Below are 27,782 nucleotides of genomic sequence, written 5' to 3' on the forward strand. Positions count from 1 at the left end.
ACCACTTGGGCGAATGAACATAGTTAAAGTCCTGTACACTGAGAGTAAAACACACAAGCTTTTTATGTATTGAATATAATTTCAAATGTAATGTTTAAGATGAGAAAGATCAGTTTAAAGCAAATTAACCCCCTAACATTAATTACAGATTAATTTCCCTTTTTTACTATCTGCACCAAAGACATGCACCAGAAATATAACTTCCACGTTTAGCATAAGAATTCCTGTTTGAACAAAAAATGATGAAAATGACTGCTCTTGATGTTGTGTCAGAATATCAGATCAAAGTGCCAAGTTTAGAGAATAGAAAAAAAATATAAATATAACAGTAAATTCAGTCTGCATATAATTTGGCTTCTTTTTAAAAAATTTTGTGCCCATCCCAGAGGTGCAATATTGTTTTAAACAAGATGACTGGAAAGAACTGAATAGTTCCTATTTTCATGCCAAATTTGGAGTCAACTGACAAAGTATTTGCAGAGAAAATGACAATGTTAAAGTTTACCACACACACACAGACAACCGAACAACGGGTTAAAACACAGACTCACTTTGTTTACACAAATGAGTAAAAAATGTTTATTTTAATGCTTCATCACAATTCTTTGTTATCTGGAAGGGCAGTTTCTTATCTTTTCTCTTTTATTTTATTTTATTTTTTACACAGGAAAAGGATGTCTTTATAATTGTTGAAAATGTGTGGGAGAAACTCTCCCCCCCCCCCCCCCCCCCATTTTTGAACCAAATTTGGTGTTGACAGATGAAGTAATTCCAGAGAAAATCAATTTGATAGTGTTACTTAAAGATACACACAAGTAACAAAGCACAGACAACTGAAACAGGGGTTTGCATCGAATCACTTTGTTTGCACATCACCATGAGGCAAAAACCATGCAATCTGATTCAGTGATAATTCTGAGACTGACTGACAGAATGCAAATGTGAGTAATTTTATACAGAATAGGCCATTACCCATATCTGAATGGTGTGCTACAAAATCAAGCAGTTGTTAAAATACCAGTAAAGATCATTAATTAAAAAAAAAAATCTAAACAAAATTAATGTAAACAAAATATGAATACATCCTACTACCTAATATACTAATATACAACACAGTCACTTCAAAATTCAAAGCTGTGTCGATAAATAAAGCTACAGTAGTCAAGACATATTCCTTTTTCAATTCCACAAGTCGATAAAATCTGAAGTTCAATCTTGGGTTCAATTTGTTTTATCCTTTGGTCATGCAGAACAGGACAACAAAAAGTAGTGATTGTATGGATTTCATTTTCTTTTGAACACACACACACACAGAGTGAGAGAGAGAGAGAGACAGACAGACAGACAGACAGACAAACACACAGAGAGAAGGGAAGTCAGAGTGAGGAAAGACAGATACTTTTTTCTGCTAAGAAGCAACAAAAATATGCCCCACATACCCATGATACATATGAAAAAAAAGTTCTGGTCTTTGAAAAAAAATAAGTGTACACACCCCCATGATAAATTTTCAACAACAACCAAAAAAAAAAAAGGTTCTTCCCGAACACAAATGATGCTCCATATTCATCCCTCTGAAACAAACACCTTAACCTGTCAGACCATACAAATCATAACAGTGATGAAAATAAAAAGGTTCTTCCCGAACACAAATGATGCTCCACATTCATCCCTCTGAAACAAACACCTTAACCTGTCAGACCATACAAATCATAACAGTGATGATCTGATATTTTGTCAAAATGGCATCTTCAACCTGTGGAGCTAACCATCTTCACAGCCATATTCTCCGCCTATCTCATTCCTCCCCTTCCCCCACACTGGGTCTACCACCCTCCATCACACCCCCCCAAACCTCAGTTCCCTTGGTTCAGGCCTCCAATAACCACATGCCTAATCTCTCTTCCTCCTAATGTCTGAATCTCTCCCATACCTTCTCTTTCTTCCAAAAATCCACATGCCTCCTCCTACCAACGGGTTTGCCTGAATTCACCACATACTTCTCTCTTCCCACCTCCCTTCACCTGCTTTTTGCCACCTTTGACCCTCCTCTACGTCACCAACTTCATGCCTCATTTCACAAGCCTCCTCTATCTGCCCTATGTTAAACTGAAGAGTTAATCCCCAGCCAGATGACAGTGGTCAATTTCCTTAACCCTGTCACCTGGCTCTCCCTGATTATGTTCTGTGTTCTCCATAGCGGGTTTAAGATGCCAGGTATACATATCCTGTCTTCATGATGCCTCTTTCTGTCATGTCACTCTTCTGTCTGTGTCGTGAATAACTTTGCTGCAACATACCTTTGCTCTCCCTCATCTGATCAGTGGCTGCAGTAGGTTCTTGATAAACTTGCTAAATCGTTTGACCTGACTATAAAATTATCAAAATTTACATACATGCAACTTCTTTTCTCCACCTGATACAGCACTGACAGGGTGATGAGAGGCTTACACTGTTGCTGCAATGATTCCTGTCAGATGAGAACTGGCATGAACTAGTTTTGTACTGTTCCCTGTCATGTCGTTTCCTGTCAGATGAAAAGACATGTGGACTATTGTCATATTGTTTCCTGTAAAATGACAAGCCATGTGGACAATTGTCATATCTTTTCCTGTCAGATGACAAGCCATGTGGACTACCGTCATGTCGTTTCCTGTCTGACAAGTCATGCAGGCTACTGTCACATCGTTTCCTATCAGATGACAAGCCACATGGACTACTGTCATGTTGTTTCCAGTCAGATGATAAGACATGCGGACTATTGTCATGTCGTTTCCTGCCAGATGACAAGAAATGCCAACTATTGTCATGTCGTTTCCTGTCTGATGACAAGCAGTGTGGACTATTGTCATGTCGTTTCCTGTAAGATGAAAAGCAGTATGGACTACTGACATGCCGTTTCCTGTAAGATGACAAGACATGTGGACTATTATGCCGTTTTCTATCACATGACAAACTGTGTGGACTACTGTCATGTCGATTCCTGTCAGATGACAAGCAGTGTGGACTGATACGTCGTTTTCTATCAGACGACACGCTGTGTGGACTACTGTCTCGTCTTTTCCTGTCTGACGACAAACAGTGTGGATACTTATAGCATTGTTTCCTGCCAGATGACAAGCAGGGTGGACTATTTCTACACGGTTTCCTGTCAGGTGACAAGCAATGTGGACTACTGTCACATCGTTTGCTGTCAGAAGTTCCACTCCTTTCACGTGAATGCTGGGATCTTGTTGGTGACCACTGATTCTGTTTGGATGAGCCATCACACCTGGACCTGTGAGGCTGACTGGGTCCCTCCTTTCTACTGCACTCAGTCTGTTGATGTGGTGTCTGCCACTCCTTACTGACCCTGCTCTCCTGCTTGCAGACCCCCTTGGAATCTCCTGGCTCCACACCACCCTTCTCTTCATCCTCTGCATGGAGACCAAGGTCCCTGAGCAGAAAGCTCTCTCCGCCATCCACTGCATGCAGACTTAAACACTCTGACAAAACTTCCTGACCGACACTGAGGTATGTTGGTGTGTCAGGCCGATACCCCCTGGTGCTGTCTGAATTGTTTTCATGTTCAGACTTCACAGTCAACTGAGAGCTACTGAGTTCTTTGTCAACCTCCATGTTCTGATTTTTACAATGATGTTTAGAACAGTCGATGTCATGAGCTTCATGTGAGTCTGAAGCAGCGATCCTGTCTGACTGTTTTACACTGCCTTTATTAAGCATTTCATGTGTGCTTGGCTGAGCTACCTGGCTTTCAACAGCATCAGACTGCCTAGAACTTTCTCCTAAAACAGCTAGCTCTGTAAGGCATCCATTTGAAAAGTAGAATGATTCAAGTGTACAAAATTTATCAATGTCAGTGACAGCGTCCACTGTTGTCTGAACTTTTTCCCAAGGACAAGGTTTTCCTTCTTGATGATCTGACCTTTTATCGTTGCTACCTTTACTTGATAAATGACCACGTTTTTCAGTACTCTGGTCTAACCTTTCTTTCTCCATCCTCTCTTTACTCAGTCTTTCACCACACTTACAAGGACTTCTCGCATTCTCAAGCGGCTGTTCGCTATGGCCAAGGTGTTCACATGAACATGTCTTTTGCACAGGATGAATGATGTCCCCTGTAGAGAGGTCCATGGAGTATCCCCCCTCCGGGGGTTGTGAAGTGCTGCTGTTGTCCATTGACTGACCGCCCTTGTCCTGACCAGAGAAACCATCTGCCTCCTTGTGGCCCTGCTCCTGCTCACCAGGCTGTCTATCATTATTCCCTCGTCCTTCAGTGTCACCTGCATCATCATCTTGGTCTGAATTTGCATTATCAGGCTTGCTTTGTCCTCCATCATCATCATCATCTTCTTCATCTTCACTCTCCTCATCTTCTTCAGATTCATCTACACTGCTGCTGTCTTCTTCGTCATCAGTTTCTCCTCTTTCTTCATTTTCTGCGTTGTTTGTTAGTTTTTCCTCTTCTTCATCTTCTTCTTCCTCAAAACTTATCTCCAGTTCTGGTCTAGGCTTCAAAGGATCTCGATAATAAAGAAAACCTCTGGTTCTTATGCTTCCCTCCACTTCTGGATCTGTCAAAGAATTGCTAGATTCACTGCCTGAGTCACTGTCAGAACTGCAATAACTGTCTGCATCTTCTTCAGACTGACAAGGGTCAGCAATGTTCCCAGTGTTTTCACTCATGTCCTCAGAGTTCTGTGGAGTCCACATTTTCAGGCAGTGCCCTGTCTTCTCCATTGGATTCAGCTCTTCTCCAGGCAGCTTTCTGTCATCTACACAGCTATCATGTGGTGGCTGCCTGCCAACTACCAAGCTTTCATGTACAGGCTGTCTGCCAACCCCAGGGCTTTCATGTGAAGTCTGTCTGTTGCCCAAAGTGCTTTCACATGGAGTCTGGGAAGAGCCCACAAAGTCATGAAGTACATCTTTACAGTCTGCTGACTTTCCGGACTTTGAACTGGCATCTTCTCTCAATGGAATGGGCAGTTCTGTTTCACAGATGACAGTCGGTGATTCTTTGCTGTGTTTTGTGTCTCTGTCATCTTTCTCTTTGCTGCGTCTTGTGTCTCTGTCATCTTTCTCTTTGCTGCGTCTTGTGTCGCTGTCATCTTTCTCTTTGCTGCGTCTTGTGTCGCTGTCATCTTTCTCTTTGCTGCGTCTTGTGTCGCTGTCATCTTTCTCTTTGCTATGTCTTGTAATTCTGTCATCTTTGTCTTTGCTACGTCTTATTCTGTCATCATTCTCTTTGCTGCATCTTCTACTTCTGTCATCTTTCTCGTTGCCACGTCTTGTACCTCTGTCATCTTTCTCTCTGCTCCTTCTTGAACGTCTGTCATCATTCTCTGTTCTGCATCTTGTACTTCTATCATCTTTCTCTTTGCTACGTCTTGTGTCTTTGTCATCTTTCTCTTTGCTACGTCTTGTGTCTTTGTCATCTTTCTCTTTGCTACGTCTTGTGTCTTTGTCATCTTTCTCATTGCTACGTTTTGTGTCTCTGTCATCTTTCTCTTTGCTACATCTACGTCTTGTACCTCTGTTATCTCTCTCTTTGTTACGTCTTGTACCTCTATCATCTTTCTCTTTGTTGTATATTGTGTGTCTATCATCTCTCAGGTGTCTTGTGTCTTGGTCGTAGTTCTCTTTGTCATGTCTTGTGTCTCTAATGCAGTTCCTTTTGCTGTGTCTTTTATCTCTATCATCGATCTCCTCAATGTGTCTTGTGTCTCTGTCAACTCTATCTTTGTTGAGTCTTGTGTCTCTGTCATTGTTCACTTTGTCACATCTTGCGTCAATACCATACTTCCTTTCACTGTGTGTGTTGTCTGTGTCACCTCGCCCTTTGTCATGTCTTGCGCCTCTACAATCTTTTTCGCTGCTGTAATTTGTGTCTCCTCTGTCTCCCACAGTGTCATATGGGGAATGATGGGAGGTATGTGTCAGCCTGAAATGATGGGTGCTATGTGTTTCTCGGTCTTCCTTCTTTCTGCTCTGTCTACTGCGTTTTCCAGTTACCACACTGCTGTTTCTGCAATGCTGAGTGGAATCTGTCTCTCCCTCCTTCCTGCTGTGCTTGGAGCCATGGCTGGGGTCAGGAGATCTGTCTGCCCTCCTCTTTGTCCGTCCAGAATGGGTGGAAGACGAGTACATATTTTCAGACACATGACCGTGACTTTTCTGCTCTTGTGCACTGTTGGAACAGCGATCCAGCTTTGGGATAGTAAAGCTTTTAAGCTCTGAGTGTTTGTTTCCCACAATCAGACGTCGCACTTTTTCCACACTGTCTTTGTTTTGCTGTCTCCGTTGCTGAGCCTGTTTGTCCATCTGCTCCATTTGTTTGTCATCACTGTGTCCTGTACTCGACTGGTTTTTTTCGCCAGCTGATTTTGGCATATTACTGTGATCACTCGGTTGGGTTTCTGCAACAGCAGGGCCTTTCTCTGTTTGGGTTTTGGGTCTTTTGATTCTGGCAGTACTCCACTGTGACTTGTCAGGTGATCTTTCTCTCTTTTTTGTCAATTTTTCTTTGTCTCTGAAGCTGGCATCATCAGCAAAGCTACAGCCTGACTGAGTGCTAGTGATGAGAGCTTCACCTAAAGGGCTCTCCTTGTTTCTTGTTGACGATTCCTCATCTGACAGGATCTCTCCTTCCTCCAAGCTCTCCTCTCTTACAGTCAAAACCACTGATGCAGAATTCCCTGTCAGATTATATGGGACAGTGTGTGAAGATGTCTGATGGGATGTGTCCATGCTGCTGACTTCATCCTCCTCCTGGTGACTGATCTCAAGTGTGGATGTTTCCAAAACTGAAACAGAAGTTTCCAGGCAATTAGTGCCTTTGACATTTTTGACTGCAGAGTGCACTCCTCTCGTCTGTGGACTGTCTGTATTTTGTGGGATTTCACCACTGCCAGGTACTGTGTCCTGTTGATCAGCAACACACTGAGCACTGTATAGTGAATCAACAGGGACAGGATCAGATCCTTTTGAACAGTAATCAGAAACACTATGAATATCATCTTCTTGTGAACGATACTGAGCCTGTTCCTCCTTTGAACTGTCAAACCCATGTTCAGTCTTTTCACTGAACAGCTGCCCACTGTCAGATCTGTGAGGGTGACCAAACAGTGGTGACCTGTCTTCACTACCCTCAGTGGGCTGTACAGCTTGTGTCTGTACCTTTTCTATTTTGCCTCCCTCTTTCTCTGGACTCTTCTGTCTTTCACCGCTGCTGGGGCCTCTAATGTTGTCTTTGTCTGCTGTCTGCTCATTGGATGATACTGGCACACATGCCCTGGCCTTCACTGGCACATGCTTATCCTCAGCATACCGTGAAAATGGTAACCCTGGTCCAAAGGCCATGTCAACTGTCATGTTGTGGCTCTCTGTGTCTGTGCACTGAGGTTTCCTAGAATGAGACTGCTGAGAGCCAGTGGCAACACCATCAGACAATGGATCAGCTTTGGAAATTGTTTGCACAGTGCTCTCTTCAGGTGATGTGCTGCTGTTGCTGGACAAACCCAGCATGTCACAGAATGTATCACGATTCATGGGCTCTCGAAGAGTGATGATATTGGAAGTGGTTTTCTCAGGAGACCAAATTATACTGAGATTAGACAGGTCTCTAGTTGCAACTATTCTGCCACCAGCTGGTATGGGCTTTCCTCCTTCTGCTGACATCTTTGTCCTGTGGAGCCAATGCTTTTTAGGAGTGACTGGCAACTGGTGACTGCCGACTGGAGTGGTGGGTATGTCAGAGAAGTCCTGACTTAGGCCATCTCCCTCTTCTGGTGATGAATTCTTCCTCGTCAGAAGACTGTCCTCTTTCATTGCATATGGGATAGCCTCTCCACCAAAGGGAGCAGACTTCTTTAGTGCTCTGCTCTCTGAAGCGTCAGCATTCCCTATCTGATCAGACTGGAGCCCTGTCCATGGGCTGCCTGCTGGGTCTGCCCCACATGCATGCCCACATCTTTCCTGCTGCTGGCCTGGGCTGAGCTGGCCCTTGGATGGCAGTCCAGGGACCTTTTCTGTTTCATCCCCTTCCCTTGAGTCCTCTCCCTGTATTGGTCCAGACTCTACTCCTGTTCTGTCTGGAGGTAAAATGTTCTTTCTGCATGCAGCACCACAATCATCTGACTGTGTGTAACCTGCTATGGTTGAAATAATGCCTTTGGATGTGCGCTGTGGAATTCCAGGTATGTCTGACACAATGTCTGGTGGGGTGTGCTGTGTGGCAGAAATTGTTTGAGACCAGTCCTGAGCTACATTGTCCTTTGCTGAGGCAGCAACTCCTGCAGAAGATGACACAGACACTTTTAATGTCTGTTGCTGCTTTTTGTGCTCATCAGTGAAATCAGAGAAAATGGATGACTCCTGCTTTGAGCACCCATTCCTGTTAATCTGCTCCTGGTCTTCATTTACACTTCCATTCTCACTTGAGGTTATGCTCAAAGCATCAAGTTCCAAGGGAGCGCCAAAGTCATAAGCAGACACACCCAGACTGACATTGGCATCACTGTCTTTGTTATTGTCTGCAGTCAAGTCCACATGACCTGTGGTCACAACCTTACTGACACCTACTTCATTATTCCTGATGGCTGATTCATTTTCTGAGGACAAAGCACTGCCACTTGTGCTGTGCTTGGATGTCAGTGAGGATTGCAGGCCGCTTTGGGGCATAACAGTTTTTGATGTCACCTCCTCCTCTAACAATTCTGCATCTGAGTCATCTGTATGAATACTGAAGTCACTGTCACCCCCACTGACTTTCTCAAAGACATCCTGACTGCTGTTTACAACAGTGTTGCTAACTACATCTTTGTCTTTCTGGCTTGCATTTGTTGTACTGCTGCTAGTTAAATCCTTATCTTCTCCATTCATAGTTTCTTTGCTTTCATGTTCCTCGCCTTCCTGGTTTCTGCATGGCTGAGCATAAGGGGCAGTCTTCAAGGCTGCTGCTGTGGCATCCAATACAGGCGCAGATTGCAGTTCACTTCTGTCCTTAAGTGCGTCTTCTGAGAAATGCATGCTCATTTTGGCAGAGGTTTTGCTATGCTTTTCTACTGCTGCTTCAATCACTTCCTTTGCGTGAAACTGCACATTACCATTCTCTGACTGCTTTGGATTACTCTTTTTGTCCTTCAGTACATCTGTACTTTCATGGTCATTTTTCACCAAAGGGTACTCTTTTTTCTTCTCTCCTTTCTTTTTCTTTCTTTCTCTCTTTTTATCCATCTCTTCTACATTTTGTCTCCTGCTCTTCTTCGTTTTCTTCTTGCGTCTAAGCACTGTACTTGAACATGATGGTTTGTCTGAAACCTTCATCTCTGCATCTCCATATTTTGTTGGGGAAATGTCAAGGGAAGCACGGTCTCCTTCTACAGGAGCAAAGGCAACAATACTCTTTTGTTGTGAATCCACTTTCTTTCTCACTGATTTTCCACAAAGTGTCTCCACAGCAGTCCCCCTGTCTGGATGTATGTCTTCTGACTGCAAGCAGGGAGAACCCTGGGTCTGCGCAGACATTTCTGTCTGATCCAGGCCTGGAGACCGGTGCTCTGCTTCATCATTCACACCTTGGCTTGTGCTGCTCCAGTCATAGAATTGAGGGATGTCCTGACCCAAGAACACAGCATCTATCCCCTCCCTCCTTGACACCCTTCTATGTGCATAGCATGGCCACAGCAGCAGCTTCCTTTTCCACCCCTCCCCTGCCACGTCTTTGAAACGCCCCGACGTCCTATTTGCAGGCAATGGTTGTGTGCAGGAGTGGGTCAATCTGGCCCCCTGACAATCCTGCAGTGATGCACTGCCTGTACCAGTCTCTGTGGAGCTGTCTTCCTCATCTGTGCTTCTCAATGCATGATCATGAAAATTAACTGCTCTGGCTACTACAGTCTTTTGCTCCATGTGATCTTCAGGTGCAGGCAGAAATGGCTTCCCACACTGCCTTGCCTGTTCAGCGACAGCTGCCTCGGAGTCAGCGCTGCCCAGCCGTGTTTTTGTTCTGCTCAGTGTTTTGTCATTATCTTTCACTGCCATTCTATTACTTGACATTTCTCCAGTCAGAGTTGGGCTCAGTTCATCTGCACTTGATAAATCTGCTCTTGGATACTCCCCTGTCACTGGTGTGCTAGAGTCATCTGCACTCGACAACTCTCCTGTTACAGGAGGTACAGCTGTCTGATGAGACTCCACAGGAGATCTGTGAGGAGAGCTTCCCCTTGCAGCAGCTGTGGCGTGGAGCTGAGCAGTGGCAGAGATTGTAGCACTGTGCTTCCTCAATGAATTCCCTGCACACTCCTCTGCCACAGAGTCTGTTAGCACCAATTCATCTTCCAAATGCATCCCATGTTCTGAAGGCACTGGTTTGTCCATCACAGAGTTTGCACACAATGATTCAGCCTCCTCCACCTGCATCATGGAGTCTGCATACGTTGATTTACTCACAGCCACACATCTGAGTGAGTCTGTCAGCAAAGATTCATCATCAACTACCAACAATGAATCTGTTTGCAACTGTTTATCCACAACTCTCAGTGAGTCTGTTTGTACTGGCTTATCTTTAAGGGTGGTTGACAAGTCTGTTTGTGCTGGTTTATCCACACGTTTCAGCAAGTCTGTCTGCACTTGTTTATTCACAGGATGTTGGGACTGAAGCAGATGACCAAATCCAGTGCTCTGGTTTCTTGATGAACTTGGTGGAACAGACAATGAATAATCTGCTCGAAACAAGGTGTCAGACACTGTTTCGACAACTGTTGCATCAGACAATGACTCCACTTCTTCTGATGTACACTTGGATCCCCTCTGACCAAGAGCCTCCCTGAAACCAACAGGAACCTTGTCAAATACACAGTCATAGTCATAAAGAGGCACATACCCCTCAAGCCCCTCCTCAAACCCTTCCCCTACTGCCCCCAGGAAAAAAAAAAAGACAGACTGGAGCAAGCCAAGGCCACATAACTCATGATCTAGGTTTCCATTTATGAAAACTTTTTAATCTTTTTTATTTTTATTATTATTATTATTATTTTTTATTTTTTTTTATTTTTTTTTTTAATTGGTGTTCACTCTAAGTATGCTCACCAAACCGTCATACCAATGCCAGAGAGAGAGAGAGGGGGGAAGAAAGTAGCCCATCCAGATATTCAAATATCACCACTGAATTTGTGTGTTCTTTGAATTTATAGGACATTTTTGTCTTTAATTCATGTTAATGAATTCATAAATGTGTGCAATATGCAGCAGCTATTAAAAGTACTACTTAGCTATCCTGCCTTTACATCAATTACCTCCATATTCATTAAAATGACACCAGTCCTCACAAGGCATCAGTGCACCAGATGAAATAACCACAGAAGTGTAAAGTGAAAACCCATCTCCTTCAAGGACACTGTATTAACTTCCTCAGATGAGGCAACCCAAGTTCTTACAAACCTAAATCAACTGTACTTGAGATCCTGAAGTGCAAACTATCACAGAAACCCCAATGGTCAAGCCAGCTGGCCTGAAGGAGGCAAGCGAGAAGGGAGGGAATCAAGTATTGAGTCACGGCATGTATGCTCATTAATAAACACAGATTTTGGGCACACAAAATCTAATTTTGCATACAATATCATGACTCACAAGTGCAGAACAGCAATACATTACAAGGAAAGTTAACTTTTCACTGTCTTCTGCATTCATGGGCTGCAACTCCCACGTTCACTCGTATGTACACGAGTGGACTTTTATATGTATGACTGTTTTTACCCCACCATGTATGCAGCCATACTCCGTTTTCAGGGGTGTGCATGCTGGGTATGTTCTTGTTTCCATAAACCACCGAACACTGACATGGATTACAGGATCTTTAATATGTGTATTTGTTCTTATGCTTACGTATACACATGAAGGGGGTTCAGGCACTAGCAGGTCTGCCCATATGTTGACCTGGGAGATTGGAAAAATCTCTATCCAATACCCACCTGGTGCCGTTACCAAGATTTGAACCCAGGACCCTCAGATTGAAAGTCCAACGCTTTAACGATTCGCCTATTGCACCGCCGTTTCAGTGCTGGCAGTTTGAGAAGGCTGGAGAAGCAGAGATGGAGTGATGAGCCACCACCACGGATATAACGCCTCTCTACTCTCTAGCCATTCTCTCTTACTTTTTAGACAAGAGATGTGTCTTTGTTTGACCTGAATGTGCCTGGGATTTTTCCAGAAGAATAAGTCAAAAATTTGCTGGGGGTTATGTGTATGACTGAAGAAGGCCAGCATGCTCTGATTTCATGGGGCCTTGGGGTACAGACAGAACATTCCCTTCCCAACCTCTGCTGTTGAACAAGAAACCATTGACTGATTGAGCAACCGTCTTCACTGTGACCTGCGTACCATGGAACTTATGAACACTGCTGCGTACAGCTAAAGAGAGGTCCTTTGATGATGATGGAGTCTCCTGTCGGACCGACGGATGAGTAGGCAGGCAGGCTTATTTGTCGGTGCGTGTCTTCATATGGGAGAAGAGGCCGATTCTGGATGCGTAGCACTTGTTGCAAGGGAAAACGTCTCCAGAAGTTGAGCCTTGCTTCCTTCACTCATGCTTCTCCTTAATGGCTAGCGTTCTCTTGTTTTCAAACGTTTTTATGCCACTAGAGCACAGCATCCTCCAGTGAGAGTGGTCAAGGGCATCAGTTTCCCAGGAAGCAACGTCTATGTCACAGGCTTTGAGGTTTGTCTTCAAGGTGTCCTTAAAGCGCTTGCAGGGTCTTTCAAGTTCGCGTTGGCTTTCCTTCAGCTGGCTATACAGCAGCATCTTCGGGATCCTGCTGTCTGTCATGCGGACGTGTCCTGTCCAGTGTAGCTGGCACTGGATCAGCAGGCTTTCGATGCTGGGCAGGCCGCTCCTCTCTAGGACCTGGAGGTTGGAGACCCTGTCTTGCCACTTTTTGCCTAGGATCTTTCGTAGGCATCTCTGGTGAAACTGCTCAAGTTGTTGAATGTGATGGCGATACGTCGTCCATGTTTCACAGCAGTACAAGGTAGTCAGCTCAACAGCTCTTCACTGACTGATTGAGCAACCATCTTCACCGTGACCTGTATACCATGGGACTCGTGAACATTGCTGCTTACAGCTAAAGGGAGGTCCACTTACTAGCAATACTACTTTTGGGTACTCACTAGACACAGGTGTAGAAGTAGAGAGGTAAAGATGTGGGGCAGGTGATGTAGGCTGATGAGGCCAATAGTATATGCCACTCTTACTGAATGACTGATCTTGGTACAAATCACCTGACATGGGGTTTATTTTTAAGTCATCTGGCAGGTGCTGCCTTCTACTAAAGTTTACTCTGTGACTGAGCTTCAAGCACAATACAGTATTCATCTCACGTAACTTGGTGTGTGCTTAAACTGAAAAACATCAATGAAAATTTGTCAGAAATTGAAGTGGAGAGCCATTACAGAAGACAGAAGATAGCACATCTAAACCTCTGAGGGAGAACATATTCATACTGAAAACCATCCCATTTCCTTTCTGATGGACATAAGCAAGATTCTGTATACAGAGGAGTGGCACCTGTGGAGGAAGAAACAATTACCAGTACACAGTTCATCAGCAACACTGTTTTGTTATTATGAGTTAATTTAATTCCATCATTGATCAAGCATTCTCTGAAAGACAGCCTAATGAAGAGGGAGAGATCTCTAAATGTTCTCTTTCTCTCTCAGTCTCTCTCATACACAAATGCACACACACACACATATCTGAATTCGAGACATGAGGGGCTGGTCTAAAGATTCAAGTGCGCAGGAGGCCAGTAATACCTGAGCTGAGTGATGGTGTGCTGCTTGCGCTGCATCTCCCTCTGGGCGGTGAAGCACAGTGACAGCATGTTGCTCCGCAACCGCTTGTACTTGTCCAGCAGCTTCTGGTAATCTTCTCCCTTTCCTCCTGCTTCCTGTCTTCCCTCCCCTGAACGGCAACCTGTTCCCTGGAATGACACCTCAGTGCGGCCCTGTCCTTCTGCACACTGGGACTTGCTGACCGACTGGGTCACAGCAGCTGACTGGGACACAGAGCGCGTGTGTGTTGCCGCAGAGACAGATGGTGTCTGGGTTTTTTCCCTTGGCTGTGCATCCCAGCTTGCAACCTGGAACAGACACCTTTCGTGTTCAGTGTGTGTGTGTGTGTGTGTGTGTGTGTGTGTGTGTGTGTTTGTGTGTGTGTGATGATGATGATAATGATGATGAAAATTCCCATAATAATGTGAACCTCTGAAAAAAGAAAAAAAAAAAAGAATTAATGTTTCTGATAAAAAAAAACACCCAAAAAACTTATGTTTCCTTCACCTTTTCATGCTTTTTGATTATTTTACTTTGTTGAATACCACTTTAAAATCAGACACACAGTGTATGAACTAGTCTTGTGAACTTCTATACAACTTCCAATATTCTACTCCACAAAGTAAAAAACTGTTGAGCTTGTTTCCCTGGCAGTAGTCGAACAGCTCCCTGCCAGTTGATATCGTGGCACTGGCAGTGCTAGCTTTCCCAGCATTGCTAGCACGGTGCTTGACTACAGCACTTTCTCCATCTGATGGACCACTCCCATGTTGTGAGCCAAAATAATTGCACTCCCAAGAACAACCAACAAAATAGAGCACAGCCTTGTCATGTAGTCCCAAACATAAATGGACACCGACAGGTTCCATAGCAACATTGTTATCATCAGCAACACACATGGACACAGTGACACACACACATCCTCACATAGAGCTTTACAATGACATCACATACATGTATAGCAGAGCACAGCAAGTCTGCATGGCTAACCTACTGAGTCTGGTCCTGTGCCACTTGTGGAAGAAAGATGAAAAAAATTACAAAGTTTATGCTAACATCAAAACCTGCATGACCACACATTCAGTCAGTACATGTACAAACATTCACAGACAACCAACACAAACTTTGTACCTTGCTACAGATGGCAGGGGGCTGACTGGGTACCATGGCAGAGTTGGAAGGTGACACAAAAGCAGGACGCCTTGGGGACTGTCTAGGGGACAGTCTAGGGGACTGTCCTTGGAATGGTGTCTCTGTCTCCCCTAGCCCAGTGTACATGATGTCGACACTGCACTCAGAAGCCGTGTGCCATGGGGATGGGGGCACACACACTCCTCCTTCCCTGGCATCCTGTGAAATACATGATGTACTATTACTGTTAGTATTACTACTAATATTACTAGTACAGTAGTAGTAATCTTGTATTACTTATTTACTACCATTTGTGATCGTTCGTTTATTTATTTATAGTCTGTTCATCTAAGATGATGATATTAGACTGAGACCATTTGTGAATCTAATAGAAAGTCCAACAAACACTGTGTGTGTGTGTGTGTGTGTGTGTGTGTGTGTGTGTGTGTGTGTGACTGTGTGTTTGTGTGTGTGAAATCAATAAATAATCAATAAGCAATCATCACTATATTACTGTTACAATATTAATATACCAAAAAAACAAACATTACAATACATTCTTAATCTTATTAGAAGTTACTGAGTAAATACATGAAATTAATATATAATCAAAATGAAAATGTCAGATTTTGATCTATTTCCTGAAACTATGTCAGAGAGATTATGTGGAAATTTCCAGAGAAAATGATAACCAGATTATAATAAATAGTATGAGAGTAGTTTTTCCTTTGTTGAAATTAGCAAAGTCCTGGATGTTCAAAGCAAACTGCTCACTAACTCAGCAGTATACACATGGAGATCAAGAACTCAAAGGAGTGAGAGAGAAAGAAAGTATGTGATGCAGCATGCAAAAACCTGGCTAAAGTCATAGCCAGCTATTCTTAGCTATGCATAAAAACAAATCATTTGGGTCAAATTCAAAATAATGAAAATCAAGATTTTTACACATTCTGCATCTTTCATTGAAGTCTTATCTTTGCTGTCAATAATTATTTCAGCATAAAACTGCCTGACAGTGACACTTAGAATTTTTGATGTTTTCAGGTGTTTACGCTGTTGCCAGTTGGTACTGCTACACACATTTGTCAGATAACTTGGTAAGTTGCAATGTTCAGTGCATATGACTCAAGGCATTTCTGAAATTACCTCAGCTGATTATGTAGCAATACACTTACTATGACTTAACGACTGCAGTTAGTAAATGTTATTTTGATCTGGGATGTAAAGCCGAAGTTAAAAAATTTGTCAGCATTATGGTAATGGGTTTTTTTTTGTTGAAACACAAATCAGCCTTTGTCTCTCATTTGCGATATATTCAGTAATTCACTGTTGCTGTTGACTCTGCTATCTTGTGGCATGACATCACTCCTCCACTTGCCATTCTTGACTTCTGCATAACTATGCATTAGTTCTTAGCCTGTGTGTCAAGTTTCTTGTGGAAATTGATCCGGGGAAGGGGGGGGGGTGTAGTGCCTTTCCTTACTGGAAGAGAGAGATCCCACCAGAGCTTCTTATTCGAGTTTTCCAAGAACTGTTTCTGTCTGAAACTCCAGATATATGTTGAAAGAACAGTACAGGCTTCAGAAACAGAAATAGGAATATTGTAAGTGATTGAAAATGAATTGTTCGATGCCGCTTCCTTGGCACAAAAATCGGCCATTTCGTAGCCACGAAGATTAGAATGTCCAGGAACCCACAAGAGTGAAATGTCGGAACCTCGCATAATTAACTGGTGGATTAAATATAAAATTTCGTACATAACATCTGCTCATTCAGATGAAGATTGATTATTTAAAGCCATCAATGCTGATTTTGAATCAGATAGTATAAGAATTTTTGGAGGCACAAGAGGCATATCACTAAAAAAAAAAAAAAAAAAAGGTGAAAGCCATCAGAATTGCAAACAATTCAGCAGTAAAAATTAAACAGTTTCAGTTTCAGTAGCTCAAGGAGGCGTCACTGCGTTCGGACAAAACCATATACGCTACACCACATCTGCCAAGCAGATGCCTGACCAGCAGCGTAACCCAACGCGCTTAGTCAGGCCTTGAGAACACACACACACACACACACACACAAAAACACAAAAAAACACGGGGGAATAAATAATAGATAAGCTTGCATAAATAAATAAATAAATAAATAATAATTATAATATAGAAAAAGGTAGTAGTAATAATATTAGTAATAGTCTAATACTAATAAAATGATAATAATAAAACATAAATAAATAAATAAATAAGACAACAATGGTGATAAATAAGCAAATAAATGTAAAATATGAAGACACACATTCACACATACACCCACACATGCATAACAGAAATGCACCAGACATGCAGTTTCACATATATGAAAGCACAGTCAAACACATATATATAATCGTACATGAGCTCCAACACACACACACACACACGCATTACCGTGCACCTCCTCTACCCCCCTCCTCCACACACTCATTTCTAGTCTAAGTATCGCAGCTTCCACGGCACACACACACACACACACACAAACACACACTCACAGAGATTAAACAACCTTTAGTTAATTGGAATCTCTTTTTAATGTTGAGCTTGGGGATTACAAAAGCGGCCCCAACTTCAGAGTTACTGAACTAATTGCTGATTGATCCATCTGTGAAAACACGGAGGTAATATTTGAAATGTGTATTAATCAGTTCTTTCGCCCAAGAGGCCCAAGAGGTAAAATCGAACAAGGACATGTATACAGCTTTGTTGTGAATTTCTCTACAGATGTATGTTTCTTCATCAAGTTCAGAGACAACGGAATTTGGGACAGCTCTAGCCCTTACCATGTAGTTACAGGCACTTAATTTCCTGTGTTCAGGTAATGGTAAAACACCAGCTTCTTTGTATGTTTTGTCGATTGAAGCCTATCGTGGTAACCCAAGTGCAATCTTAAAAGCTAAGGAATCAATACTTGTCAGTTTATGACGATCAGAGTTTGAAGCAGTGAAATAGACTTCCTGTCCATATGATATAATTCAGTGGACTAGTCCCATTGCAGCACGTGCGCACACACACACACACACCATCATTAGTTAATTTGTTCCGAAAACAAGCATACACTGGTACTGAGAGAGAGATCAGAGAGAGGGGGTGAGGGGAGGAGAGAGGGGTGTGTGTGTGGGAGGGCTCGGGGGGGTTAGAGAAGGGGGGAAAGAGAGGGTGGCGGGGGGAGAGGGATGGATGGATATTTGGAATGAAATCTGCAACTGTTACTAGTATTGTTGTGACTTGTAAGGAGCCAATGCAAGAATTTCAGATGATGTGTAGTATACATGTTCACATTTGGGCAGTTTCAGAATCAGCTTTGCACTTTCATTATTGTTCTGCACTTGAAAAAAACTGTGAAGCAGGTACTATGAGTTGCCAGACTGATATTCAGTATTGCCTTCATTCTTGATCAGTTGCCCATATCTTCATACTATTTAAAGGAAAGGAGATGGCTGGAACAATCTACTCACTCCCTATAATTTACACTAAAGTTTGTTTAGAACTTTACAAGTAATAGTAATACACATGTGCACTGATGTAGTTGCCAAAGAAACACCAAACTAACCAATGCAAAAGTTTACCAAGAGCACACAAGCACACACAAACACAATAATGCACAAACCAGATTAATTTAAACACATAATTAAACACACTCCATTCAAGGGTGAAACTGTACTTACAGACTCTAGAGTCTCCATATAGAGATCCAATGAAACCATTGTATCCTCATCTTTCGGCACTTGTAGCATTCTTTCATCAGGATTCAAGCTTGCACCAATGGCATCTACAGAACCATTAAATCCAGACAGGCCAGTGACTGAAGGGCCAGGGTGTGCAGGCTCCAGAGGCAGCATAGGGCCTCTTTTAGGAACAAGCCCTGCTTGTTCACACGCCTCCTGTGGATCATGCCCAGCAGCAGCAATAAGTGGCTCATCCCACACTGTGGGCTTGGGTTTATCATCTTTCTTTGAAGCCATGGGAAGATGTAGACACAAACTTATTCTTTGCCTTGTCCACTGCACTCACTCTTTCCTCCTTGTCCTTGTGTTGTCTGCCACTGTCACTCTTTCCTCTTTGTGCTGTTCACCACTGTCACTCCCTCCACCTTGTGTCATCTGCCACTGTTGCTTTTTCCTTTTTGTGACATTTGCCACTGTCACTCTTTCCTTCTTATGTTGTCTGTCATTGTTGTTTTCCTCTTTATGTCATCTGCCACTCTCACTCTTTCCTTCTTTTGCCATCTGCTGCATTTTATATCCAGGACTGCCAGTTGGTTAGTGGTGTGCTGAATAAAGAAACAAACAATATAAGTATAAACAATAAACAAAACAAAAAAAAATCAATCAAACTTGATTATCCAGCCAAAGACAGCAAACACAACATACACCAAACTTACACCACCTGACAGGAATGAATTAGTAAACTGATGCTGGCTGTGCGATGAAAAAAACAAATCATAATGATACACACAATGACATGCACACGCAGTGAGTACATTGTACACACTATTGATATGTACACGCTGACTCAGCTTTTTTCATAAAGTAAATAACTAAATTCCTTCTTTGATTTCTAATTTGCAACTGAAAACAATGAACTTAAATGCTTTAGTTTGAGTCTATTCGCAATTCTTCTCTCATGTGTGAATTTTTGGCTGGCAGGGAATCATCAAATCATCGTTCATCATTCATCACACAAGGACTGAATCTGTTCGAAAACGTTCGAAAGTTAGACATTTGGACTACATTTACACTTCACTCCCACTTTTGATTCTAGTTTTTAATTGTCTCGATCTAGGAAAGGAAGTTGGGTTGGTAACGTTATCCATGCAACTGACTGAATTAGGAAAAAAACATTATCAAAGATCCATTCATATTCAACATTAATGTTATCAGAGTGGTGCAAGGTAAAAGAAAATCGTCATGCTTTCTTGGATATAAACTCAGAGTTTGACCCCAAAATATAAATAACAGGTAGTTTTGACTTACTTTCACAACTCGAATTTTCTTCTAATCCACGGCCCACTGTTGACGCGCGGTTTTCGCTTCACGTTTCATTGAAGCGCATGCGCAGTGATAGCGATAACCCACAACATCCGTCCTCGTTGCTGGCCAAGTGACATAAATCGACATATTTGCTGTCGCTTCTATTTGCTATCAAAAAGGTATGATCATACAAGTTCACACAGTTTTCTGTATGTGCACGAGCTGATACAAGTACATGTATGTAAGTTTCGAAAGATCGGTTTCTCCATATTAATGAAACGTACATCAAATGTACAGAACTAAAAATGAAAGTAGAACCCCGAAAGAAGTCAGTTCAGTTTCCGGACGCCACAGAGGCCAAGTCCGCAAGGGCGTGTGCTGACCCCACCGACATCATTTGTATATCCGCAAATATTAAAATTATAGAGTTTGCCCTGTTCAGTTAAGTTCAGTTGCTCAACAAAGCGTCACTACACTCGGACAAATCGATAAATAAAAATCCATAATCCTATTCTGAGTTCACGTTGTCAGAATGTTAATACTGATCGATCTCGACTGTAACATAATCAGACAGACAGTGACCTGAACAGACCGCAACACTGACCAGAATAGTGTGAAACAGTCTGAACGTCATAAAGCACTGACCCGAAAAGAATGAAACAGACAGAATGCCAATTACCTGAACAAAGTGAACTAAATTAACAGACTGAATGTTAATATGTACCTCAACAGAGTGAAACAGACATATAATGTCAACATTGACCTGAACAGTGAAGCAGACCAAATATTGATCAGCATTTGCCTGAACAGAATGAAACAAACTGAAGGTAAACGCTGACCTGAGCAGAGTGAAACAAACTGAATGTCATCATGAAGTAACCTGAACTGAATGATATAGACAGAATAAAAATGTCACCACTGACCTCAACAGAATGAAACAGAATAAAATGTCACCACTGACCTGAACAGATCAAGCGAAACAGCCTGAGAGTGTCAACATTGATCTGAACAGAGTTAAATTGACTGAATGTCACCACTGACCTGAACAGATCAAGTACATGATACAGACTGAATTTTAACACTGACCTGAACAGAGTGAAACAGACTGAATGTCAACACTGACCTCAACAGACTGAAAGAGAGCGAATATCAACACTGACCTCAACAGAGTTAAACAGACAGAATATAAACACTTACCCCAACATGTGTGAAACAGAATGTCAGCGCTGACCTGAACAGAGTGAAACAGACCAAATGTCAACACTGACCTCAACAGAGTGAAACAGACCAAATGTCAACACTGACCTGAACAGTATGTGAAACAGACCAAATGTCAACACTGACCTCAACAGAGTGAAACAGACCAAATGTCAACACTGACCTCAACAGAGTGAAACAGACTAAATGTCAACACTGACCTGAACAGTATGTGAAACAGACCAAGTATCAACACTGACCCCAACAGAGTGAAACAGACCAAATGTCAACACTGACCTCAACAGAGTGAAACAGACCAAATGTCAACACTGACCTGAACAGAGTTAAACAGATTGAATATCAACACTGACCAAAGTAGAGTGAAACAGACTGAATGTCAACACTAACCTGAATAGATTGAAATAGAATGTCAACATTGTCCTAAAGAGAGTGAAACAAACAGAATATTAACATTAACTTGGCAGAATTAAACTGACACAATGTCAACACCAGGCTGACCTTAGCAGAGTGAAACAGACTGAATGTCAACACTAACCTCAATAGAGTGAAATAGAATGTCAATATTGTCCTCAAGAGAGTGAAACAGACAAAATGTCAACACTGACCTGAACAAAGTGAAACAGACAGACTGTTAACACTGACCTGACCAAAATGCAAAGTGAAACAGGCTGAATGTTAACACTGACCTGGCCAAGTGAAACAGACAGAATGTTAACACTGACCTGACCAAAGTGAAACAGACAGAATATTAACACTGACCTGACCAAAGTGAAACAAGATGAATATTAACACTGACCTGACCAAAGTTAAAAAGACAGAATGTAACACTGACCTGACCAAAGTGAAAAAGACAGAATGTTAACACTGACCTGACCAAAGTGAAACAAGATGAATATTAACACTGACCTGACCAAAGTGAAACAGACAGAATGTTAACACTGACCTGACCAAAGTCAGTGAAACAGAATGTAACACTAGCCTGACCAAAGTGAAACAGACAGAACTGATGTTAACACTGACCTGACCAAAGTGAAAAAGATAGAATGTTAACACTGACCTGACCAAAGTGAAACAGACAGAACTGATGTTAACACTGACCTGACCAAAGTGAAAAAGACAGAATGTTAACACTGACCTGACCATAGTGAAACAGGATGAATGGCAATGCTGATCTGACCAAACTGAAACGGACAGAATGTTAACACTGACCTAACCAAATTGAGACAGACAGAATGTCAACACGAACATAAACAGTGCAATAGAATGTCAATATTGACCTGAACAGAGTGAAACAGAAAACTATAATCCAGAGTTTAAAAACTAAGGTATATTACAATTGTCCATTGAGCTTTATTGTAGTCTAAAAGCCAGGGTATATCACATTAAAAACAACTTTAATTGTACCCTAAAAGTCAACCAGGGTATATCAAAATAATCAAATGCACCTTGAAGACTAAGATCACCCAGTGCTTCATTAAAAACAGAAAAAAATCAGTTTGGTATTTCACTATACAATCTAAAGCAGCTGTGGGTATTTCAATGCGATCCAATCTGCCTTTTTGCTCAAAACAACACACAAAAAGCCCACCTGGCCAGTGGGTTACCAATAATCCAAAGTGCCATATAGCATAAAACCACAACAATCCAAAGATTTTTTCAACAACAACAACAACAAAAAACAGACATCGAATGCGCCTTGAACACTGCCATTGGGGGTTTCTGCACACACACACACACACACACACACACACACACACACACTGACACACACACACACACACACACACACACACACACATATATATATATATATATATATATATATATATATATATATATATATATATATCGAGAGAGAGAGAGAGAGATTTTTTTCCCGCATGCTGAATTTCGTTGAGGCCGAGTCCACAGAAACGTAATGGGCCAAACAGCAGAATTACAAGGGAACTAATCTGTGACGTTCTCAGTAAAAGCTCGGAAGGATTATTTTCCCCTGAAACACAGCGCACGCTTCATTGATTCGGCGAGAAAAGTGTAACACTACAGAAGGCAATTAGGGCAAGGTGTGACACTAGATGTGTACATGACCATTGGTCACAGGAGAAAGGTGGCAGAATGGTTAAGACACTCAGCTGACAATCCTGTACAGAGAGTCCGCGAGCCGAGTGTGGGTTCGAATCCCGCTCTCGCCCTTTCTCCCAAGTTTGACTGGAAATCAAACTGAGCGTCTAGTCTTTCAGATGAGACGATAAACCGAGGTCCCATGTACAGCGCGCACTCAGCGCACTGAAAAAGAACCCATGGCAACAACAGTGTTATGTAAAACTGACTCGAAGAAATCCACTTTTCCCAGCCAGTACACTGAAATATATAATCATGCACGTGCACACAAGACCTGACTAAGCGCGTTGAATTATAGTCATATTATTATATCCCACGGACTTTATATTATACTTTAAGTCCGAGGACTATCCTCACACGGTAAATGATTAAGAGGCACCACATACAATTCAGAAATGTTCTCAATCTATGTGAGGGGAAGTAACAAATCCCAAAGACAAAGTTAGAACTGAGACGTCAGTATCCCGTGTTCGTTCCATTGACGTGTGGATGAGAAAACATGCGCTGTTTTATGGCGAAGTGACACACCGCGGTAACTCCGAAAGGCATTTCATGACATCACAGTTAATCTGGCCACACACACACACACACACACACATTTATATCGCTTACTCTTTCACAATGTTAGGAGAGGGAGAGTTTTTTTTTTTTAACTCACTCAGTACGGCCAGTCCTCTCTTCTCCTCTACACAGACCCCTCGGATGTCCAGTGGGTGTCTCAATGACCCAACCTTTAGCTTCCGTCGTCAGAATTGTGGTATTCTTTGTCAACATTCACCTCTTCAGTATAAGAGCCTTCCGCTTACAATATTTTGATGGTGGTAATTGGGGTGAAACGCTGTTAACGTCTTCTCTTTCGCCGTTCGTATGGAGAGAGTTAAGCAGATACATGCTTATGGCATCCAAACAGGCCTTTCTGTTGTTATTCAGAGTTGTACAAGGTCTTTGTTTTTCTTTCAGTCTTTAACGACACTTGGATCAATGTTATGTTCTGTGATGTGATGCTATGGTGAAGCTTGACCAGTGTGCTGTTAATGTTTCCAGGCACTTTGTGCCTGTGGAGGGGGCAGTTGGGTTGATTGGATGTATGAATGTGGGTGAGTTTTTCATGTGTTAAAGGAATTGTTTTGTTTTTTTACATAGTGTACATTAATTTTCATCGATTGCAATGTATGTTGTTTGTTTTGTTTTGTTGTCTTTTGTGATTGCGCTGTATACATGTATTTATATATTTAATGTGATGTGAGTACTCAAGAAAAAGAGAAAAAATCTTTGAGTTTGTATTTGTAATTGTATTGCTTTTTATCACAACAAATTTCTCTGTGTGGAATTCGGGCTGCTCTCACCAGGGAGAGCGCGTCGCTACACTACAGCGCCACCCATTTTTTTTTGTATTTTTTCCTTCGTGCAGTTTTATTTGTTTTTCCTATCAAGTTTACAGAGAATAAAATTGTTTCTTGTATCCTTATATTGTCTTATGTCCTATGTTTTCTTTTTTCCCCTTCTTTAAAAAACAAAACAAAACAAAAGCAGCTGATACCTTTTCAGTGGTATGTGACTTGGCTGGTTCACCGTTCTTGCCCATGTGTACTGATGTGTGTTGTGAGGGTGGGGGCCAGGGGTGTTACTGGTTAGGTAGGGTGATTGGGAGTGTATGAATGTGAGAATGTGCTGCAGGAAATGATTATTTAATGTTTTCATATTCCAGTCTCGGAACAGCTGATACTTCCTTCCCTGCCTCTTCCTTGTCTTCAGTTTCTCCAGTTTTAGAGTTATGCATGTGTGTGAATGACTGGTGCGAAAGCGCTTTGATTTGTCTCTGCATAAGATTCAGCGCTATATAAATACCATTAATATTGTTATTATTATTACTTCTCATGGTCTATTATTCATGAAATTACTCATCATCGATATCAAACAAAGCATACTGAAATGCACTGAATCTTGTTCATGAAGCAAAAATGGAAATTAAGATGAGTTACATTTCATTTCGGTTTATCTGGTTTTTATCATATTGAGAGTTTCAGTTTCAAGAATGTGTCAAAGCGTGTGTACTATATGCAACACCACATCTGTTAAAAAAGAAAAAGAAAAAAGTGTATGCCTGATCTTCTAATAAATCCAACATTGATCAGGCCTTGTAGAGCTAAGATAGGTTCATATAAAAATTAACATTAGAAAATGACAGTGAACACACACACACACACACACACACACACACACACACACACACACACACACACACAGAGAATGAAAAAAACAACCCATAACAATAGAAATTTTAAATAGTAATAATAGTAAGCAAATCAGAAATCATTTAGATAAAGTAAATTAATAAATGAAAGATAAAATCAGTAAAACTGAAATGAAATAACAAATTTAAAAACGTTAGATTGAGACCACAGTACCAGTTCAATCAATGACCTAAATGCCAGCTCAGGATGAAAGTGTTGTGAAAACTGATATTATTAAGGAGGCACCGTGTCAGAATCAGTCAGGCATTGGACTTCTGATCCAGTGATGAGGTCCGAGGCCCTGTTTCAAGCAATGCTGCATGGTGTTATGTACTTGGTTCAGCTGAAGGAGGTTAAAACGGCAGGAGAGCATTGCGTTCTGTCTTCCGAAGTCAAGCCCTTGATTCAGTGGATCATGAATTCACTGCAGTAAATATACGGGAACTTTAACCTCTCTCTCTCTCTCTCTCTCTCTCTCTCTCTCTCTCTCTCTCTCTCTCTCTCTCTCATAATTGATGAAGAACTGAAATGGCAAGCTCACATTGATTCTGTCTGTAACAGGTTGGCACGCAGTCTGTTCTTACTCAATCAGCTCAAACCTTACATAAACAGTGAAGCTCGCAAAATGTTCTTCCATGCTCACTGTCTTTCTCACGTAAACTATGCATCTGTTGTCTGGAGCTGTGCTGCAGATGTTCATCTTAAGAAACTAAATTCTCTCTACAAGAGAGCAGCCAAATTAATTCTACCAGATCACTCACTGTCAAGGTTAGAAAAGCAAGCCAGATTAAATATCCTTCCACTTCAAAACTAGCTAGAATTCAACAAAGCATTGCTCATTTACAAAACACACAATAACTTGGCACCACAATATGTCAAACACCTGCTTACACGAGCCTCATGCCGATACGGCTCTAACAAATACATTTTGCCATGTACCCGAATTGATTTGTTCAAAACTAGTTTTGCATTTTCGGGTGCATCCCTGTGGAACTCCCTTCCTTTGCACATACAAACGGACAGTTCTCTTCCTATTTTCAAATCAAGTCTGCATAAACATCTTCACCCCTTCCAACAGTAAATAACTCTGATCTTTGAATTACTGTAGACCGTAACAAAGGGGTCAATTATGTCTTATTTATTGTATCAGTTATTGTTGCTGTTGTTGTCGTTCTTTTCTTGCTTTCTCATTTCATCTTGTTTTGTTTTGCTCTTTTTTTTCGTTCTATTTCTTATGCACGCATAAATCTATTCATTTCGTTCTATCATAATCGTGACAAATGTCCAAGTAATATTGGTGATGGTGGTAGTCACTGTAGTATGTTGCACTTGCCACACGTAGATTTCAGAGGCAGTAACAATACTGTACCTTTTGAACACCCGGATGTTTCTGGAACTTCTATACTGATGACATCTCTCTCTCTCTCTCTCTGACTCACTGTCCTATCCATCTGTCAATCTTAGTGTGTGGTGGGAGGGAGGGGGTGCTGTCAGTGTGTGTGTGCGCGCGCGTGTGTGTATGTATGTGTGTGGGCTCGCGCGCGCGCGTGTGTATATGTATGTGTGTGCATGGGTATGGGTGTGTGTTTCGGGTGGGGGGGGGGGGTTCTTCATTGTGTATACCCTTCTGCATGAATACCTTTTCCCTTCATTTATGTGTGTGCTATTTGTAATAGATGTAGATTAGCAAGGATAGATTGGAAGAATAGGCTATGCCTAAAATCTTATTCCTTGAATAAAAACGTTTTGAGTTCTGAGTTCTCTCTCTCTCTCTCTCTCTCTCTCTCTCTCTCTCTATCTATCTATCTATCTCTCTCTCTCTCTCTCTCTATATATATATATATATATATATCTTTTTTCAATGTATGTATGTATAAACCTTCATAGTTGCGATCTATAATGATCTTTTGTAGCTGTTTGTGTACTCTCTACCCCTTCCTGACATTTCTTGTTTTCGTCATATAGAGGAGAAGAAGAAGAGAAGCAAGGAGAAGACAAGCATGAGAAATTAATGGATGATGAAGGAAAAGAAATAAGAAGGAAGAAAAAAAGACCAGGGGAAAAAAAGAATCATATTGTAAGAGAAGTGAGAACAGGAAGAGAAGGAGAAAAACAAAACATAACATAAAACATCAGTTCAGGTGTTCATTCATTATAGTTATGTAATGATGGTTTGGATTTTATTCTTGTCTGTCCTGCAGACAAGACACATGTTGTTTTCAAATTTTCTTTTTCTTTTTCTTTTT

At 41.7% G+C, this 27,782-nt stretch overlaps 2 protein-coding genes across 2 annotated transcripts in view; both read right to left on the bottom strand.

Moving 5' to 3' along the window:
• Positions 1–740: 740 nt before the first annotated feature.
• On the bottom strand, positions 741–20,041 carry LOC143298011 (uncharacterized). Its single transcript, XM_076610660.1, has 5 exons — positions 19,967–20,041; positions 18,659–19,263; positions 14,962–15,180; positions 13,813–14,138; positions 741–10,828 (listed from the first exon to the last, which is right to left on the bottom strand). The coding sequence occupies exons 2-5, from the start codon at positions 18,953–18,955 to the stop codon at positions 2,389–2,391; spliced, it is 9,282 nt and encodes a 3,093-aa protein (XP_076466775.1). The 5' UTR covers positions 18,956–19,263; positions 19,967–20,041; the 3' UTR covers positions 741–2,388.
• A 7,601-nt stretch (positions 20,042–27,642) lies between these two features.
• LOC143297642 (hyaluronidase conohyal-P1-like) overlaps positions 27,643–27,782 on the bottom strand; it is a 14,311-nt gene continuing 14,171 nt past the window's right edge. The window contains exon 7 of the mRNA XM_076610060.1: positions 27,643–27,782. This exon is cut by the window's right edge and continues 892 nt beyond it. The gene's annotated coding sequence lies outside the window, so the exon portion shown is untranslated.

The sequence above is a fragment of the Babylonia areolata genome, chromosome 23, assembly GCF_041734735.1.
Source record: "Babylonia areolata isolate BAREFJ2019XMU chromosome 23, ASM4173473v1, whole genome shotgun sequence".
Classification (NCBI taxonomy): Eukaryota; Metazoa; Mollusca; class Gastropoda; order Neogastropoda; family Buccinidae; genus Babylonia; species Babylonia areolata.

Excerpts from the sequence above, each read along its gene's own strand:
- LOC143298011 (XM_076610660.1), bottom strand. The coding sequence starts at position 18,955 with ATGGCTTCAAAGAAAGATGATAAACCCAAGCCCACAGTGTGGGATGAG. Across the intron at positions 14,139-14,961 it reads CCCCTGCCATCTGTAGCAAG|GTTGCAAGCTGGGATGCACA; the intron begins GTACAAAGTTTG and ends TGTCTGTTCCAG. Across the intron at positions 10,829-13,812 it reads CACACCATCACTCAGCTCAG|GGAGGCTCTTGGTCAGAGGG; the intron begins GTATTACTGGCC and ends TGTTGGTTTCAG.